Source organism: Thunnus thynnus, chromosome 2 (assembly GCF_963924715.1).
Source record: "Thunnus thynnus chromosome 2, fThuThy2.1, whole genome shotgun sequence".
Lineage (NCBI taxonomy): Eukaryota > Metazoa > Chordata > Actinopteri > Scombriformes > Scombridae > Thunnus > Thunnus thynnus.
This window is the reverse complement of record NC_089518.1, coordinates 35077493-35097667: the sequence shown is the minus strand read 5'-3', so window position 1 is coordinate 35097667 and position 20175 is coordinate 35077493. Positions and strand designations below refer to the sequence as shown.

The 20175-nt window shown below is 39.3% G+C and overlaps 2 protein-coding genes across 2 annotated transcripts; both read left to right on the top strand.

Moving 5' to 3' along the window:
* Positions 1–1115: 1115 nt before the first annotated feature.
* LOC137172561 (eotaxin-like) lies at positions 1116–2717 on the top strand. The gene is made up of 4 exons (XM_067577078.1): positions 1116–1289; positions 1612–1726; positions 1953–2066; positions 2172–2717. Exons 1-3 carry the CDS (start codon positions 1229–1231, stop codon positions 2056–2058), a joined length of 282 nt encoding a protein of 93 aa, XP_067433179.1. The 5' UTR covers positions 1116–1228; the 3' UTR covers positions 2059–2066; positions 2172–2717.
* A 7406-nt stretch (positions 2718–10123) lies between these two features.
* On the top strand, positions 10124–18684 carry LOC137169146 (eotaxin-like). The gene is made up of 4 exons (XM_067572164.1): positions 10124–10444; positions 16534–16657; positions 16806–16920; positions 18238–18684. Exons 1-4 carry the CDS (start codon positions 10381–10383, stop codon positions 18268–18270), a joined length of 336 nt encoding a protein of 111 aa, XP_067428265.1. The 5' UTR covers positions 10124–10380; the 3' UTR covers positions 18271–18684.
* The last annotated feature ends 1491 nt before the right edge of the window (positions 18685–20175 follow it).

Sequence of the window (20175 nt, the reverse complement as noted above, 5' to 3'; positions counted from 1 at the left end):
CGGTGGCATTGTGTCCTGCTGCCACTGATTCAAAACACAGAACGTCATTGTTACACTTTAATTGACATGTCTAATGATGTCTGTTGGCGTTAGCAGTTGACACTAAAGTGAGGACACTTCGACTATCTCCAGAGCTTCCACCTCTGTCAGGTTTTGAAGCAGGAGTGGACCCAAATGCAAAGGCCGGAATGCAGACAAGACAGAACAAAAGGCAGTCCAAACCCCCAAAAACCCATATGAACCGAAGGACTAAACAGAAGTGCAAACCAGGAGATCCCAAAGAACACAAGAACATAAAAAGACCAAAAAAACACACAAAGTCCAGGCAGGGTGTGACAACCTCAATGGAAATTGCAACTACGTGCATCAACTGACAATTGATGTGCTTTGAGCGTTTTACATGTTATCTGACAGTTCGACTGCCTAAATCTCTTACTGTTTAGCTGAGAGTTCAAATGCTTTGTCATTTCCTTTCAGTGATGACACTCCAGCGGTGACTGTCACACAACATTTCACAAGCAGAGTTTCAACATTTGCACCATTTTAGATTTAAATCAATTTACAACTAACTACAAAGTTTTCCAACCTTTATCGAGTGTTGTGTTCCAATTCCATACTGAGGATGTTGTGTGTTACTTACATGCCATTGTATGCTGTTTTGCATTTAATATATAAGAACCATCCACTTTACTTTTTACTTTTTTTTGCACTAGCAGGAAATTGTGCAATATGTGCACAGATTTACATGAGTCAAACTGGAATGGTCATTTTTGCTGGTGAATGGTGATGGTGGTGTTTGCACAGAATATTGGTAGCTAATGCACAAGAGAACATAAACATATTATGTTATTATAATATTATATTTTCTGACTGAATGAATAGTGTAACTCACTGTTACATAATTTATTGGGTTATTGAGTGTGTAATGAAGTGTAGTAGGGATTTCTTGTGAAATGCCCTGATAAACGCCTTGATTCGCCTCAGTGAAGCATCTGGGACACTGCAAGATTTTGGAAAGAAACTGAAAAAAGGGGAGGAGACAAAGATAAGCCAGAAAAGTGTGAGTGTGGTGCCAACTTTCTCTCATTTCCAGTCAATGAGAACTTTCACTTTCTCTTCCACACCTGTATAAATGCACCTGTAGCTCTTCAGTATCACAGTACCACTCCTTGAAGAGACTCTCTGAAGCAGCTGACTTGAGCTCAGACCACCGAAGAAAACAAGAGACATGGCCTCTCGAGTTACAGCTCTGCTCTTGCTGGTTGTCATCTGCATTGGGTTTACAGCAGGTAAGACACATGCTTGCACACACACACACAGACGTCATTAGCTTATTTGAGAATGCTTTTAGTGCAGGTGTAATGTGAGTATTATCTTTCAGTTAGTCCAGCCACCTTTTTTTGCATATGCATCTTTTAAACAAAAAAAATAATCTACATGACAGGAACATAGATCACATTCTTGAGGAAGAAATTGCAGATGACCTTTTCACCTTCTGTACACTAAAGCTTTTTCACTGTCATAGATAAATCCACCTGCCTGTTGTATTCCACAATTTTTGACAAATCTGCTCTCCCTGATTATTATTTTTTTCCTCCCATCTTCCTGCAGGTGAGATTGCGGTGGACTGCTGTCTGTCGACCACTGACAGGCGCTTGCCCCGCAATATCCTTTCAAGCTACGTCATTCAGGAATCTGGAAAGGGCTGTGATATCAGTGCTACTGTGTAAGTTGCAACTAACGCTACATGTACAATATTTACATATATTCATTAGGCAAAGGACAGGTTGTTGCTCAAAACCACCTTTGCTGAATTGTTACAGTATTTCAGGTATGTCCTCTTTTGCAAAACAGTAAGGTTGATGAAAGTATGTGTTGTTTGAGGGGGGGGGGTTTCACTTCTGTAATCTGCAGCCTAATCTCACTTCTGTGTCTCTCATCTGCTTTTTTAGCTTCATAACAAGGAAAGAAAAGAGACTGTGTGCTCCCGAGTCCAGCAAGGCAAAATGGGTGCAAGATCTCATTACTTTTCTGGATAAGAAAAGACAAACCCGTTAGTAAATGAGGTAAATATAAAATTATAAAGTAGTTCATTCCTTACCTGTTGCATTTTAACATTCATGGGCTCATCGCTCACTGCACGTATTTTTTTTTTTTTTTTTTTTTTACAGGTGCAGATAGGAGTAGAAAAGATGGCTGAAGATGAACCGGGAGTGAATCTAAACTGAGGGCAGAAGAAAAATTCACTTCTGTTTCTGATCAGAGTCTCAGAATCGTCATGTTGCACTGTAGAAGATCAGACCTGTGTGACCACTGAAGAATCATCATTTCTTTTTTATTTATGATGATATATTGTATGTGATTTCACGCCAGATTTTGTGGATGTTAATTCTCATGTGTGCTGACTGTGGTGTAAAACTTCCTGACAGAGCAGTTGTGAATGGGTTTTTTTCCCCACCTTTCTTTTTATAATCCCTGTGTATGAAATTGACTAAAGAAATAAGATTTGTCTTGACTTGTCTGGAATTAACAATGAAATCCTGTTTGTCTTTATTCATATTACCGTAAGGAGCTTTTATCTTTTATGATCATGTTCCAAAAATCGCATGAATTTGTGCTGTTTTAGTGACGAATGCAGCTGAGAAGAGTTGTGTATGTTAAAACTATTGTTGAGAATTACTTTAAAATAAAGTTTGATACAAAACTGAAACACATCATGAGTGCATCCTCTGTACAGGTTTTCACTGGAGTTTCTCTGTCATGTATGAAACGATAAAACATGCATCATTATTTTTTTTTTTCAAGCTATATTTTTAAAACGGAAATATGTTTTGGGATTTATGGCCTTTTAAACAAATGCATGACATTCATGGTTTTCACTTCATCTAGTGAAATATCTCAACATGCACTGAATGGATTGGCACAACATTTTTGTACAATTATTCATGGTTACCAGATAATATATCCTAATAACTTTGGCTCACATACTCATGTTCCCCTCAGGATAAATTGTAATCACTTTGGTGACTACTTAACTTTTCATAATATCATCAGGTCAAAATTAAATAATTGCCAGTACTGTTGGTTTATGACTATTCCATCAGCCTCAGCTGTTCTTTGTGTTTAGGGCTAATAAGTACGTGCTAACACTAAACTTAGATGGTGAACATTATTCTTGTTTTTCATCAGCATTTAGGTCAAGACTCTTTTACACTCTGCAGACTCTGTTTTCTAAATGTAGGCACATGTTTCATCAGTGTTTATGTAATGTAGCAGTGTTTTGTCTACATGCATGTGTTTTCCAATGCTGCTGTGCACTGAGCTCTTTCAAACCCCGTCATATTTTCCCTCTTGGGAATTGTCCAGCACAGTAACAGTTGTCAGCTGTGAGCTACAGAGCAGCTCCAAGTCAGGGTTCTCAAGGAAGGTTTTGTGATCACACAGTAAAATTTTTCATGTCCAGAAAATTAATTTATTGTATGTCAAGTTTGGACTCATTTATACTCAGATGTCTCAGTCAGATATTTTAGAGTGGTTTTTCAAAACACATATTTTCGTATGATTAAGAGGACCCTTAGTGATTCTTTCCCCAATTTGGAATCCAGAAAAACAGAAGTCATACACTGGAAATACTTTTCTAGGATGGATTGACTGTAATTCTGCTAAACCTTATCTCAATCAAAAGCTCTTTTTTGGTCAAACAGTAATCAAAATACATCTGAATTATTGTCATTGGAAATTTAAAGATGAATTCACCGAGAGCAAGTTTTGTCTTTCAGAGTTTTATTGCAATAAACAGAGTTCACATCTCCTAGTTTGCTAAGCTGAATAAATACTATATGAAGTTCAGTTTCAGAATTAGTACATACAGCTGCATGCATCACAATCATCCCATATTCGTCACCCTAACAGTAATCTTTAATTAATGCACCTTATCTCAAGGTTGTTTCTTTCTATGCCTGCTGAGAATTGAGAGTTGACGGCCAAATCCTTATCTGCTTTCCCTCCCTGGACTGTCCCCTTTCTGCTTCTGTCTAATGAGCAGTAAAGTTACACTGACCGAGCCCCACAGCTCACCTTTGATGGTTCCTATTGGGAACATTTTCACACAGGAAGCATAGAAGAAATAGTCTTACAATGTGCATTTGACTATAATAATGCAGTATAATCTTAAGACAATACATAAGGGTATAAGTTCCCATTTCAATTGTGAAACATTTTTTTCTTTAAGTGATGCAAGATGTTGAACACAAGTCTGATTTGGGGGTAAAAAAAACTTTTATCGTTGTTTGTGATGAGTAACTGCTGCAAACAGTTTCTAGCAGTTATAAGAACAAACTGTTCTTGGAACCTGGGACCTCACAGAGTTTGAGAACAGGAAATCTTTCCGACTTTATTTGACCCTTAACAGGAAATATCTCGGCCACACACTGTCCTCCAGGCCAGAGACCAAGGCTCATAATAATAAAATTGTCTCTTGATGTCCGTCCGATGGGTATTCCCACAGCGCACATAGGACTGTGTAATGTCACCAGAGACCACTCAAAAATGAAACATAATTCCCAGAATATTTAGCTTCAATTATGAGGCCACATCAAAATGAACGAAAAGAATCAAAAGTGAAAGTGTGAACTACTTTATAGCTGATATAAGCTGATCATATGTTTTATAGGTACATTTTATAGCTTTTAAAAAATGTAGTAAAGTAAAAAGTACAATGTTTCCATCTGAAATGTAGTGGAGTATAAAACATAAAGTAACATCAAAAAAATAGTACTCGAGTGAAGTACAAATACTTCACACCTATGGATCTGGAAGAGAAACTACAATGCAGAATACATTTTTCAGCAAATGTTGCACCTGTCATACATCTAATCCAAACATCTGAACCACAGCTTTGGGGTCCTAATTTGATTTTTGATAATTAAATATTAAATCTGCTCCAATAAATAATTTTATATTAACACAATGGGTCAAATGACTATATGTGATGTGAAAGGAGTCACTCTTTCAGCTCAGTGTTTAGGTTTTCCACCCTGCGGATTTACTTTGGTGGTGGAGAACAAAACAGAGCTAAAAGAGAGTGAATATCAGATTTAAATTAATCAGGTGGGCAGAAGTACAACTCTGTTGGATGTGTAAACGAGCGACTCTCATCCCCTCTATGAGGAGCTGTGGCAGAGGGGGAGCACCTTCAGCCAGAGGCTCACTCTCCCCAGGTGCAAAATGAAGTGGTTCAGGCGTTCCTTTGTGCCAACAGCCATCAATCTGTACAACAGTACCTGAAACTACCCCACCTTGCCCTCCCCCTGCCCCTTACATGGACTTTACCCTCCCCTCACCCACCCATCCCATCACCCCCACCCCTCCCCCGGTCACTTTGAAGCGAGTACATCGCTTACTGTGTTGTACAGTTTTTATTACTATATTGCCATGCATTTTATCTTGTTGTTGATGGCATTATGGTTACTTTTATCTTGCTGTCTTGCTGTCTATCTTTACTGCTGAGACATCATGAAATTCCCCCTAAGGGGATCAATAAACTGTTATTTTAACTTATATTATCTTATCTTATCTTAACTGTTTTCTAACATGTTCCCCATATCAACTTTGGAATGTGATAATATGTTTATAGCTTGTCGTGCTCCTCCATGTAGCCAAAAAGTACATTTTTGCAGGTTTGAATTAATCTAAGTTCATTTTAAAAGTGTAAGGAAAACAAATCAAAAATATATTGATATAAGTTGTTTAACCATTCAACTTTATGAACCTTGATTATCACTATAATGTTAGCACAGTTGTGCAAATAAAAAAATCTGTTAAACACAGTCTCAGTCAAAGGCACCTCAGGGAAGGTAAAGCATGTCCTATCCCGTCAGATATACAATGAAATGCTATTTTCTTTAACTCTTGCACCACTGGCTGCAGACAAAGAGTGCAATCTGATTTCCTGCCAGATTGGCTTCTCTGCAGGCAAAAATTCAAGTTCATCTACTTCTTTGTTTTCCTGTAATTGCTTCAGCAGGGAAAGTCCAAGAGAGTAAATACAGCAGACGGATAAGGAAAACATCCAACCAGCGATTTACAAGAAAATGAAACTTAAAAAATGCTCCACTGCCACTTAAGATTGTGTCACTGAGCTCACAATTAAACATATGCAATAACAGTGTTAAATTATTCATCTGATTTTTTTTTTTTTTTTTTACATCAGTCCACTTTGATGTCAACATAAACAGACAACAGCTCAGCCTGAATGGAGCAAAGTTCCCCCATTAATTAAGGAAGAGAAAGCGGCTTTTCACAGACACCTTATGCATTATGTGGTTGTGTAAGTTTCTTTGGAATGAGTGTTTTTCCAGAGAGGTGTTGCTCATTTTTCTCACACGACTATAAAATTAAGGAAGTACATTCAGCTGTGTAATAATGCAAGTATTTGTTCTTACTTTGAGTTTTGATTTGATTTATGTCTGGTCAAACAAAAGTTCAAATGAAAAGTACAAGAGGTACCCAGACGGTGCGAAAGACTTACAATAGTATATGTGATCATAGTAAGGTCTCGTATAGCATAAAGAATTTAAGAAAAATTGTGTTAACAAGTCAAGTTCTCTGCAAAGGGTGCAGTGTCTTATCTTTAACTTTTTTAAATTACTGTTGTAACATGAAAGTTTCTTAAACCACTTTATCTTGTAAAAATGAGAAAAGTTTTTTGACATAATGAAATAAGATGGAAGTTATATAAAAATAATTGTTATAGCATGAAAAATAAAGTATCTTAAATCTTGTTCTCATGGTAGCAGCAAAATGATGCTGAAAAAAAATCTCTTTTGCAGAAATAAGTTTATCCTAGCATGAAATTAAAGGTACAGTGTGCAGACTTTAGTGGCATCAAGTGGAAGAACGGACTTGGCGGAAATGGAATATAATATTCATAAGTATGTTTTAATTAGTGTATAATCACCTGAAAATAACAAATCGTCGTGTTTTTGTTACCTTAGACTGAGCCTTTATATCTACACAGGGTGCAGGTCCTCTTCCACAGAGCCCGCCATGTTGCACTGCCATGTTTCTACAGTAGCCCAGAATGGACAAACCAAACACTGGCTCTAGAGAGGGCCTTTTGTGTTTTTTGCGTAGTTTCGAAGGGTAGACTGGGGTGGGGGGTTATTCAGTTGGTTGTGTTACATACCCCCCCCCCACTGGATAGGATATGTATAACATGTGACATTCTGCTTATCATGTATTGTGCTTTCTCCCAGGTGGTCCCGATCTGGTGTGATTGAGGGAGGACCCATAAAGGTAGCATGAATGTGGCTTCTTCTCCACTTCCCAGCCTTGGCAGCAGTTGCTTGTTTGTGTTTGTACTTTGTTAGTCTTTGGTTTGTGTTGCTGAGTCCATAGTCCTGTTTTCACAGATCTTTTTTATGTTAGGTTTAGTTTTCATGTGGATTTAGGTCAGAGGGGAGAGCGAAATCCCACGACTCTTCGTTGGTTGGTTTTGGGTGTCTTCCCTTCTTTTTGTTCTTTTTGGCTGGCCCGTCAGCTTTTGTTAGTAGATCTTAGTTTTGATAATAAATCGATGTGGTTATTTTCAATCCTCCTTACTCTTTAATTATGTTGGGCCTTATTTAGAACGAGCTGTGTTTAGGGGGTTGTAAGAATTGCAATCTGCAACTTCACCACTAGATGTCACTGAATCCTACACACTGCAAGTACAAGAAAGTTGATTATACTTGCTCTCCTTGTCAAGTTCACAGTTCTATTCCTACTGGGAGCATTTGTATAGATATAAAAATGTATGTACTCCGTAAAGCACTTTGGAAAAAAAATCATTCAAGATTAAAAAGTCAAAGTTTTATTGTTGTATGCACATTGAACAAGTTGCACTATACAATTAAGTTCTTAACCTGCTGTCCTCTCTGATCTCCAAAATTGGTTGAATGTTGATAAAGTCAACACATCCTTTTTTATGTTTCTATTTGCTTTTTCGGTGTTTTCCAAGACCACAATCTTCCTCTAAACGTAACCACATGCAGTGATTGCGTAAATATACAATATCGTGCTTTACTTGCTAGTGGATATTGTTGTGCAAGAGTGGATAACATAAGATTAAAAAATAAATATTGTGTCTTTGAAAGTTTTAAGGAACTTGGCTGATGTGTTCATTAGAAACATTTCCTTGTTATGTTGGTAGAAGACAGATTTCAGGTGACATTTCTCTCTAAACGTACTTGGTGTTGCAAATTAGTAGTGTATAAACACCATTTCTTGTTGTTGATGTATCGGACCTCCTCAAAACCCATTGTCTGGCTAAATGTTCAGTATCAAGATAAAAGCTTAGCTGCATTTTGGAGTGTTGACCAGAAGACATTCGCAAGACAAGTGTTGCTTATTCCAGGAACTGTTCCCGTATTGTTTGTTTTGTGTTAGGAACTCTGGTAATTCCCTTTGGATTTCAGAAGAGCCCTTGACAGTGTTGCTACACTCAGTTTTGTCTCACCATTTTTTTTAAGGGAATATCCAACAGATGCAATATAATCAGCATCAAAAGTACGGTAATGTTGATAAGGATCTTTGCAACTAAGGAGAAAAAAGAAAAGAACATTTTCTTGAGAACTGGGCTCAAGTACAGTGCCAGTGTGATCAGTGTGAGTTAAAAACTACTTTTTGTATTCTCCATGATCCATGGGAACAGTTGGACTGTCCTTGAAAGAGTTATATAATGCCAGATAAGGGTCATACTCTGCAGATACTACAAAAAGGAAAGGGGATCTGGCTCTTTTCATTATACAGTTATTCCTTATTACTCCTTTTGAAAAGGCCAAACTTCAACAGTAGGTCTCACATCCACTGGCTGTGACCACAGTGGTTATTGCTAGGACCACAACTGCAGCTGTGGATGTTTCTACAGTATGATGCGGTGGATATGCCAACAGTAACTGTACTGTGGCCACTCTTTACTGCTGCTATTAACAGCAGCTGAGAAAGCATCGTTAAGCTCACTGCAGGAATAGCTTCACCCACTCAGCACAGCCATGTCTCTTCACTGCACACATCTGAACGAGCAGATGGTGGTCATCAAGACCCTGGGGGATTACATCACCAACCTCACCCACATGGATGCCCACAACGACAAGATGGCAGAATGCCTGATCAACAGAAACTCCCTGGGGTGCAAGAACTAAACACAAAGGCCCAGAATTGCATCAGGAGTCTAAACACACTCTTCATTCACTGAGTGTAACTTTACATTTAATCTGCTTTAACCTATAAATTCAGCATAAGAAAGTTCCCGTATGTTCTAGTGGTGTCGCTGTTCTTTTTAAATGTCATTTCACTAACAAAGACCATGCCATTTGTACTGTATAAAAGTAGTTTTATTTGGATTGGCAAAAGGGTTCAAGAAGGATTGGATGAGGATCGTGTATGGTAAGATGTTTGGGGGTTGAGGAGAGGGATGAATGGGGTTGATTGCCGGGGGATGAGGAGGAGATGGATGTCGGTCAGGGTCGTGTACGGTGGTATGATTGGGGTCCAGGAGAGGGATGAATGGGGTTGATAGCATGGGGATGATGTGGGCCGAATGGAGTTGGCTGTGATAAGGTCAGAGAGTCTAGGAACCCAGGGGTTGAGAAGCCAATGCATGGAAGTTGAATGAGAAAATGACCCTACTTGTCGCTTGATTTATTACCTTGGTAAAATACTTTCCTTATAAGTGTATGGTCTCAAGACAAGATTTAACCTTTAAATGCTTCCATCCCACAGTGACAAGAGGACACAGTTTTTTTTTTAAATGCTATAGCATAAGCCAAAAATATTCCAAATGCTCCCATGGGGAAAATAAGAACATGATCATTCTGTCTGTTTTTTGGCTTTTCAATGATAAAAAGTTTAATGATTGTGCAAGAATCGGATCAATATGCCATAATGAGGATTATATTTCCATTTCCCTGCTTCTACTGAAGTGAAAATGTTGATGGTAATCTGAGGGTTAAATCACTGCCTGCTATGGTTGGTGTTTGTTCAGTGATTAGAGAAGTCTGCCTGACTCAAAGTGTGACAGAACTGTTCCTGTTACCTTGGAAGACATCCCACAAGTACTGGGAAATGAAATTTAGTTGATAAGGGATCTACAACAAGGGGTTTTTTAAATTTTATTTAGATTTGAGAGGGGGTAATGTATGTGTGACCAGTTGGATCAGAGGAGAGAGCAGGAGGAGGGACCAAAAATAAGATGAAAAGTGAAACTAAATGGACATTTAAAGCCTGCTAGACAGAGGCAGTCTCCTCATTTTCTTTGCCCTGCAGGTGCTGAAAGGAAGAACAGGCTTTTTATCAGCTAAGAAGCCACACGAGACGACCTTGCCAGCTCAGTGACCAGACATGGCTCCGTGGGGTAACGCCAAGCTCTTCTTCTGCATCCTCTTGGTCACCTGCTACTGCGCAGGTGAGTTTTCTCAGGCATCCTTCCAGGTTCATAGCCGAACCTTAACAGAGATGCTTTTTGTTTTCTCCCATTTCTCTGAAGCAGTAAGCCACGAGATGTATCACTGCCAGACTACACTAATCTGAGTAAATCCCCTTGGCACGGCTCCATGAGGAAGCAACAGTTTAGAAAGTGATGTTTGACATTTAGATACACATTTGTTTACTTTCACTTGACTTGAAAATGCAGCTTTCTATCTTTGCAGTTAGAGTTTAGCTGTTTCTGTTATAGCCTTCGTCTTGCATGGTGTGCTGCTGTTATTTCCCTCTCCTCGGCTCTTTATACCACGTGAAGTTAACTGCTGGAATTCCCTGTCAAGTGAGAAATACTAATGTTACAACTTTTGCTGCATCAATGATGACTCAGTACTATGTGTGTGCACTTGTTATGTGTGTGTATCTTGCACACACACAATGTTACTACATCCTGAGTAAGAATGAGCTGCCATTGAGCAAGACTTTTAACCAACAATTTCCGTATAAATTCAATACAAATGTCTAAAAATAGTTCAGTAAATAAGTAAATACTTCAGTAAATCTAAAATCATCAGCAAAATGTACTCGAAGAATCAAAAGTAAAAGTATTCATTCTGCAGGAAAATGTCTCCTATGACTGATATATTACGGGAGACCAGGGACAGTTGTAACACTTTTTGCAATTTTCCCAATAAATCAAAAACTATTGGAACTGGAGCAGTCCATTTGTTATATTATAAACTGCAATGTGTCAACTACTGAAACACTTTATTTAAGTGGTTTTATAAAATGTGTTCAGGTTGCAAAATTGATTTAAATACAGTCACTCCACTGTTACAACTGTCCCAGTGTCCCAGGGACGGTTGTAACATGTCAAAAATATACATAATAAATCAATCAAATACTCAAAATGAAAAAGATTATTTATTTAACATTCATGTTATTGTGACTATTATTTTTTTATTATTTAATTAATAATAATAACTATTATCATTGATAATAATAATAAATTTAATATTTTATTATTTTTTAAAATAATTAATACCTTTTTTCACACTACATGACAAAAAAGAGGGGAAGCCATCAAATTATAATGCAAGAAAATTATTTAACAGGTACACCACACATCCTCAAAAAAGTTTAAACATGAAATCAAAATGGATTAGTTTGAGGACAGCATTCAGTACAGGGTCACATGGCAAATGCAGTATGATTTGGCCACTGTCCTGAGTGATTTGCCCTGTTTTATGCTATCTGAAGCCCTCTGCAGCAAAGGGAAGTGTGAGTCCCCTGTGTGTCTTCCTCTTTCTGATAGTAAGCATGCTGTAAGCAAGCACGTGTTTCCACTGACTATTAGCATGCAACTGATTATCATCAACTTAGCATGTAATTTTATGACATTTTACATTCAATTTGCTTTCTATCTATTTAGCTAGCTAGCTTGCTAGTTTATGTAGGCAATTAGGTTTTTAAAATACAAATGAAACTCGGCTCAGGGATGGTTGTAACAAGGCGTTACAACCGTCCCAGTGTCACCAGCCATGTTTTCACCTCATGTGAACTAGCTTGACCGCTAGTTTGACACATGTTAGCCATTTCTACTTTTAGCTTACAAAGCAGTAAGTAATAATACTTGTTTGGATTCTGAGAAATTTGATCTCAGGACAGTATCCAAAAAAAAATAATACATCTGATAGAAAGGTAAAATTTGTACCTCAAAAAAAAAAAACACTTTTGCTTGGAGTTTCAAATGTGGCTCCTTTTTTGTAAGCAAGAGGACAATCTAACTGTACATGTGCAGAGTGAGTTTAATCATTGTAGCTTGTTTCTGATTGGAGGAATTCAAGGTGTTACAACCGTCCCTGGTTTCCCCTATTATTACATGTGTTATTATTAGATTGTTAATACAGATGCATCAATTTATCAGCAGCATTTTAGCTTTAGTTGTATCTGCTTGAGGTCGAGCTAGTTGTTCTGGCCCCTCCAGAGGATCAAAAGATAAATCTGCAGGGTCCTGACATGACTAATGAGAAAGCAAAAAAGAAGAAACAAAGTTCTGATGCACATATTTTTATTCCTTTTTTGGACTTTTTTCTAATCTTTGATTCTTTGGGGGGGAAATATGAGGATGATTTTAAGTTATTTAAATGAAAATTATGGAAAATCATACATAAATTATTGTTATTGGCCTTTTACTTGCAAAGCTTTTATTGCACTTGCGGTAACCTAACCAGTGTAGTTGTTGTCAACTCGAGTACTGCACGTGGTTCACTGTCTCCCCTCTGCTCCGTTCAGAGGACAAACACTCACACACACAGAGCACTCAGCCCCACCCGCAATGAAACAGAGGAGAGAAACTTGAACCGTGACCATGACGGATAGCAAAACGCAGTAGACACTGTTTATTTATGTATCCGCCCCCAGTCCAGATCCATTCTCCTGTTAACTTAACAACAATCCTTAATATTCCTTCGGGGCTGCTACAACAAGCCAGCTGTTGCAGCTGTTGTGTTGGCTAACACAAGCAGCTATCTACTGCTCAATAAAAGAAGGGAAATGTAACCGCTAAATCTGGAAAAAGGACATTTGGACTACTGCTTAACTGCATACAGTGGTAGAGAATTGAAGATGAACTTTGGAAACTTTCATTGGACCAACACAATGTCAATATTTGTATTCTGGTTGTTGATTTGTTATGGAGGACGTTCTCCTTTGGAGCATCATTTTACTTGTTTTGGCCAATAACCAGGAGCCCGTCCTCCTCTGCCCGCCCACCACAACTTCACACAGACTGACCTTTCCCTTCCTGTCTGCCCTTAAGCTGTTGAAACATTTCAATAAGGATTTCAATAATGGATTTCTTCCAAAGAAGACAGAAAAATCATCCCTCTAAGTCTATCCTTCCTCCTTTTCCACCCTACTTTTACCCTCACCCTTTCATTTTTCATCCATCCCTCCTCCTTGTTTTTTTTTTGTTTGTTTGTTTTTTTTCTAACCCAACTGGTCAAAGCAGATGGCCGCCCACCAGGTTCTACTTGAGGTTTCTTCCCGTTAAAGGGGAGTTTTTCCTCACCGCCGGTGGCCAAGTGCTTGCTCACGAGGGGTCTCCGTTAATTAAAGAGAGTGGTCTAGACCTGCTTTACGTTAAAGTGCCACGTGACGACCTCGTCGTCATTCGGTGCTATATTATAGAATTGAATTGAGTTCCCCACCCTTCATCCCTCCAACCCTTGCCCCTTCATCCCCCGTGCCTCCCTCCAGTCTTTCTATCTTTTCCTCCTATGTCCTCTCGGCTTCCATCCTCAAATCCGTCCGTTTTCTTTTCATCCATTCTACCTTCATCTGAATCTCAAGGCATCATGGAGGGTGCGCCCTCACTCTTTCATTGCCGTCAACCGACTATATAAAATGCTTCAACACAACGAATCATCTTCAATACAACCATTCATCATCAATTCAGTGCTCCAGTCAGCTTCTATTCCCTCACCACTAGTTCATGACATCAGCAGGCCACGGAGCTTCCTTCTTCCGACCCACTCCATTCGGTTAACTCCAAAGAGCCATCCAGACCATCAGTTTTCCCGTAAACGGTTATCCCACAGTTCGCACTCAGCCCCCACACCCAACCAATCCCCCCCTTTTTTCGCCCTTTCTTCGACTCTCTTCATGCAGCAGGCTTTGCAGGTCCTGACAGTCTCAAGCCCCATCACAGGCTACTAAAGTCTTGACAGCTAAAGCTCATCGCAGGCCACGCACTTCTCTTCTCGCTTCCGCCATCGTACCCATCCAGGTGCATCATGCCCGTCGATACCCACGTACAGTATCCCTCCTTCAGTGGTGCCTAGGTTAGGTGCAGTGGCCCTCAGAACCCCACCAAGCACGGTCCATGACACCACTATATCCTAAAGCACTAATTGCCATTAACTCCAAAGAACCATCTCAACCGCCAGACCATCCATTTTTCGTACGTGATTGTCCCACAGTTTCTACCAAGTCCTGACACTCGACACTTCCAGAGACAACCACATTGCCTGTTCTCGCAACATACAGCTGCACTGACTCAGTGTCTCTCTCTGTTTCCGGGGTTACAGCAGTTTTAGGTGGTTCACCTCCAGTCGGCCACTTCAACTGCCCCCCCCCCCCCCCACACACACACACACACCCTGCTCGCTGTCGCTTTGTTGTGTTGTTGACAGACCGCCGAGTCCATTTTTCCTGCTTTACTCTTAGGAGTATTTTAAGTTTGCTGCCTGTTTAGTTGTGTTCACCACGCTAGACTGTTTTGTGTTTGTCCCGCTCGGGACTACTGCTGTGTTTGTGCCATCGTGAGTGAGGAAGTAAGTTGCTTTGTCGGTCAGAAACCAGAAAAACGTGCGTTACAGACTGCCGTCCGTACGCGCCCTGTCTGTAGACAAAGGAACCGTTTCTCTTCCTCTCACGATCGCTTTCTCTCCTTCTTCCCTCTCTTCTGACTAACACATACACGCGCACACACACGCACATACTGCTGATATCTCTCAGATATTAACATTCTAGGTGAACTCCTTTTTATGAGACTACCTGGTTTGGATCCAACAGTTGGTGCCTGAATTATTGCTTAAGGTTAACAATATCTTATTTTCATAATTCATAATTATCTATGATAATTATGAATTATTGTTAATAACCAAACGCACTACTGCCCGTCCCAACACTCATAAACAAAAGACCTTGTGTGCATAAAAAAAATTTTTAATTGCATTTTTTATGAATCATAGACATTGCCAAGCCTAGAAAGTAGTGAGTCTGACTCATGCATATACGGGGTGTCACCATAATCTAACAAGGTTAATAATGTTGACTGGACAAGATTTTTTCTAGCGGCAAATGGAAAGAATTTCTCAGAACGAACATAAATCTAGTTTGGGTTTCAATTTCATACAAGGTTATAAATGTGAGTGTGGAAAGATAGACATCCTTTATTGCATGTAGAGACTTCTTGTAATCTAATTCTTTCTAAAATTTTAAGATTGATATTTTTCACCTGAACAGAACATGCATGATTTCTGGTGAAAGTCTTATTTGTTTTTTTTTTGGGGGGGGGAGGGGGTGTGCATTTAGGGTCAATTTTAAATTGTAAAAAGATAACTGATTGTCAGGGTGGGTGAGTGGAGCAGGTGGACCCAAATGCAGAGACGGTAGGCAGGGACAATCCGATGCAGATATTTTTTAATGAAAAAGCAAAAAGTCATGGGAACGAACCAGAACGCAAGCGACATAGGAACATCGAACAGAAGCACGACAGAAGCACGACAGGATCCCAGACGTCCCACAACACCACCAAGACACAGGACAGATGGCCGTTGCAAGACGGGGGGCGGAGGAGGCCAAAAAAGACAGTCCACAGGCCAAGACAGGGTGCAGGTAGCTAGAGAGGTGGCACTCAGAAGGGCTGCCCAAGGCTGGACAGGGGCGGAGCCAGGAGACCCAGGCAAATGACCCGGGGACTGAACAGGGGCAGGTCAAAAGTTCAGGTGGAAGGCCCTTGGGCCAGACAGAGGCAGAGTCCAAGCAAGGAGTCCCAGGTCCAGGCAGTCCCCAACAGCTTGGGGGCTGAACAGTGGCACAGAAAAAGGTCTCTGATGGGCAGCCAGAGGGCAGGGGCAATAGCTGAAGCCACTCTGGAGGGCGACCGGGTGCAGGATAGAAGACAGAAGTCGCTTGGGAGGGCGACCAGGAGGCAGGACAGGCAGGTGAAGTCGCTCGGGAGGGCAACCAGGGTGCAAGGCAGATGGCAGAAGTCGCTCTGGAGGGCGACTGAACGTGAGGAGCTGCTCTGGAGGTTGGGCTGCAGGCCAGCGATGGCGAGACCCTTCAGGAGGCCGGGCAGGGGGCCGGCGACGAAGCTGGGACGTGTGAAAAGGTGTCACTATGAGTTGTTGAAATCTGTTCCCTGTGAGGAGGGAAACTTCAAACTCTTTCCAGCCACCCTTTAAGCCTACAGTGGATGAGTGTTTAATACTCAGAAGACAGATTTTGGAAGGTGAGTCATTTCATGCAGAGTTGAATTGACCTGATCTTCTTTCTGTCTCTCAGTGACTTTGGCGGAGGTAGCAGTGGACTGCTGCTACGAAGTCTCCGACAAGGAAGTTGAAAAACGTGCTGTCGCAGACTACAGACGTCAGGTCGAGGGACAGGGCTGCCCTATTGATGCAGTGATGTAAGTTTAAGTGGTTTGATATAACTAATCAGAAGATGGGATTCATGATGTACAAACACACTGTAATTCTTTCTGATTTAACCTGCAAGTTATCATAATGTCAACACCTGCTGCTCCCTCTAACCCAGATGATTTGGTGTTGTTGTAGTTTACTGACCAGACATGAGAGGAAACTCTGTGTGTCTCCTAACCAGCCATGGATCAAAGGGATGATGAAGCATGTGGATCACTTGAAGAAAATCTGCAAGCAAAAAAACTACAAGGTACCTTTTATCTATTCTGCTGGTCTGCACTAAAAGGGCCTAGTGTTAAATTAGTTTGTTGTATTAAACTCCATAGCAAAATCTGACAAAAAGCAGCAAATAACACCTATGACTTAAAATTCCAACTTTAAAAAAATCTTCTTTTTGTTTTTATCAATAAAAAAGAAGATGATCTCTCTCATTTCTATGCGTTAAACATGAAGCTAAAGCCAGAAAGTGATTAGCTTAGCGTAAAGACTGGAAGCACGGCGCCATAGCTAACCTGGCTCTGTTCAAAGTTCAAAAATATGCCTACTAGCATCTCTAAACCTCACTACTTATCTCCCCCTAAAATCATAAAAATGCTTTGAGCACAGAAAACTGCCTATAAAATCACAGACAAGACATTTTTATATTTGTATAAACAAAGTTATAGAGGTGTTGGTAGGTACATATTTGAACTTTGGACAGAGCTGTTTCCTCCTGCTTTCAGTCTTTATGCTAAGCTAATTGCTCCCTTGCTGTACGTCTATACTTACAGAGTGGTCTCAATCTTCTTGTTTAGCAAATAATATTTAATTTTCAAAGCTATTCCTTTACACATTCATGGTGAGATCTGAAAGCTTCATGCCGTCTTGCTGATCAGCAAGAAAAGAAAATCTAACTATGACACTGAAAAATGAAACAATGTGAAAACAAATGCATGAGTACACACTTTGTAGACATAGTTGCAGACACTACTCTCTAGGGATTGTATAAAATGAATCAAAACCACAGTCTGTTTCAAGCCTCATTGGGTTTCAGCCATTGAGCTGCGAAACCGCAAACAGTGACACTGGCTTTGAGTCATGAAGTTGAACAGGAGCCAATGCGTCAACCTGCAGCGGAGAGCAGTGACACTTCAATTTCTGAACTATTCTAATGCCTTCAAGATATTCGTTTTTGTATTTACTTGTGTGAAATGATACTAGCTCAGAATCCCACAAAGACATCTCTAAACATTCTTGAGAGATGCTATGTGCTGCATGTTTAAATATCAACACATCAATATCAGATAATCTTGGCTGGTTTAATAACAATGAAAAAAAAACTGACATCATGGTCAAAAAATGTAAACATCTGCTTCAATGTTTAATCTCTCTAAATTTAGACTTTTAATCCCACAAAAAAATGAGAGCAGAACTGCTTTCTTTTCTGGTCTTGTACTGTTGAGCAATAGAATTCAACTTGGTACACGATATGTCATCAACCATTTTTTGGTGGGAGCTTTAGCTTGAAGCAGTGATTCATCCATCAGTGATTATTGGCTTTGGTTTCTAAATATGTGTGTGTTTACAGGGCATACGCTGCTTTGGAGTGAAGCCTGTGTAAACTGAGAGTGACCTGGGACCTCACAGCATCGCCACAGCAAGAACAACAGGGCACGAATAGACTGCTGCAAGTCAAGGAAAGGGGTGGATCAAACTAAATCAACAAAAATAATACTGATTTGTCATTTTATATAACAGCTATTTTGATATTTGACCTGTGTATATTGCATGAAAATATTCAATACAATAGATTAATTTAGTTGCAATAAAAATAAAGCAGTTTGAAGGATTTTAACATTTTCTGTGCTGTTTGTGTTTTTCAGTGATTGCTAAAGAAATCAGATCTTTGTTTAAAATGTGAATGTGTAGCTCACTAACTGAACAACGGAGGGACTGTGGCAGCAGTGGAAGCTCCTTTGTTGTATAAATTTATGCGATTGGTGACCTTTTAAAAATAAAGCCTACTTTTTCCAAATTTATGTGTTTGTTCTTTGTCGATGACGCACTTCACTCTGTTGGGAATGGAAATGAGAAAATGATCTTTCTTATTATTTTTGTTTCTTTTGCACCACACTAAGGCTGCAAAACCTCAGTTCTGGATTTGGTTTGTTAAGGTTTACACCAAGTTACAAACAAACCACAGTGTTTTGAACATTGGTAACACAGCGGCTCCAGTGTGTATCGGGGAAAGTTGAAGTAATCTGTCTAGAGATTTGAAGATGAAAACAACTTAAAATATGACAGTCTTTACTGCACTTTTTCTGGTTATTGTTAAGAAATCACACACACACCAACATTATACCATTAAATCTGTATGGATCAAGGGTCGAATGACACATTGACTGTAGATTTTTGGGATTGTCTCATGCAAACGGTTGAAATTCATGTACCTGAACCATAAAGGGACATAAGATCAGTTTATTCAGAAGACGACAGTGATAAAACTACACAACAGCTCCTAACATGCATGCTGTCAACGTATCTCATAATACTTTCACAAATATTCCAGATTGGACAACAGAAAATTCTACAGTTTTGAAGGGGCGAATATCTTTGATGGTCATTCCAATAAATGTTTGTTTTGGTCTGCGTAGGAGGAAATACTGATAAAACTCTAAAAAGTCCAAGTGAAATTAAACAGTCTTCTTTTTGTCTAGTCCTGCATTCATATCTGTTCTGTAAATCACTCGTTCTATGTTCTCCTTTGAGAAAAAATCAGAAACCAAGAGGGAGAATTACTTATAATAAAAAGTAATTGTAAGAATACAAAACTATTAACAATACATTTAATGTTTACTTAATTTTTGACTTCAAAGAAGGATGATTAAATGTGATTTCAGACTTCAACCTATAATGTTTCTTCTCATTCATGAAGACATTTGTACATATCGGGATGAGGTGCAAACAAACCGTCAAAATGAAAGTGCAAATGTCATCCTTCATTTGTGATTTATCCAAGCTTCTGTTCACTGATCTGGGTCAATGATAGAAAATGTCAAATCCTTTTGAATATTAACAGTGAGTCATTTTGAATTATATGCTTCTAAATCTCACAGTTTTCTGTAGGATACCAGTAAAATTCAAACAAAATATGGCGTGCAAATTACAGTACATGAATACATAAAATAGTGTCATTTGAACACATCAGAGAATTACAGCAATATTTGACTTTTGGGTTTATGTTTTTGTCAGTTTAAAGAGTCTTTTTTAAAATGTTTTTAATTAGTTTAAGCACTAAAACGAACAGATTTTGGTCATATTGTTATTATTTTTTGGAGACATACAGGAGCAGGAACTTGTGAGTGAACAGAACGTCTCTAAAGAAAAATCCAACAGTTCCATTTTTGTCTGACCTTTTGTGGATGTCGAAACACTGCTGAGTGGAAATTTTCTGTGAGCTCCTCTTTCGTAGTAACTTAAAACCTTTACAAATGTAAATACAGGAGACGTTAACTCTCAATTGTGA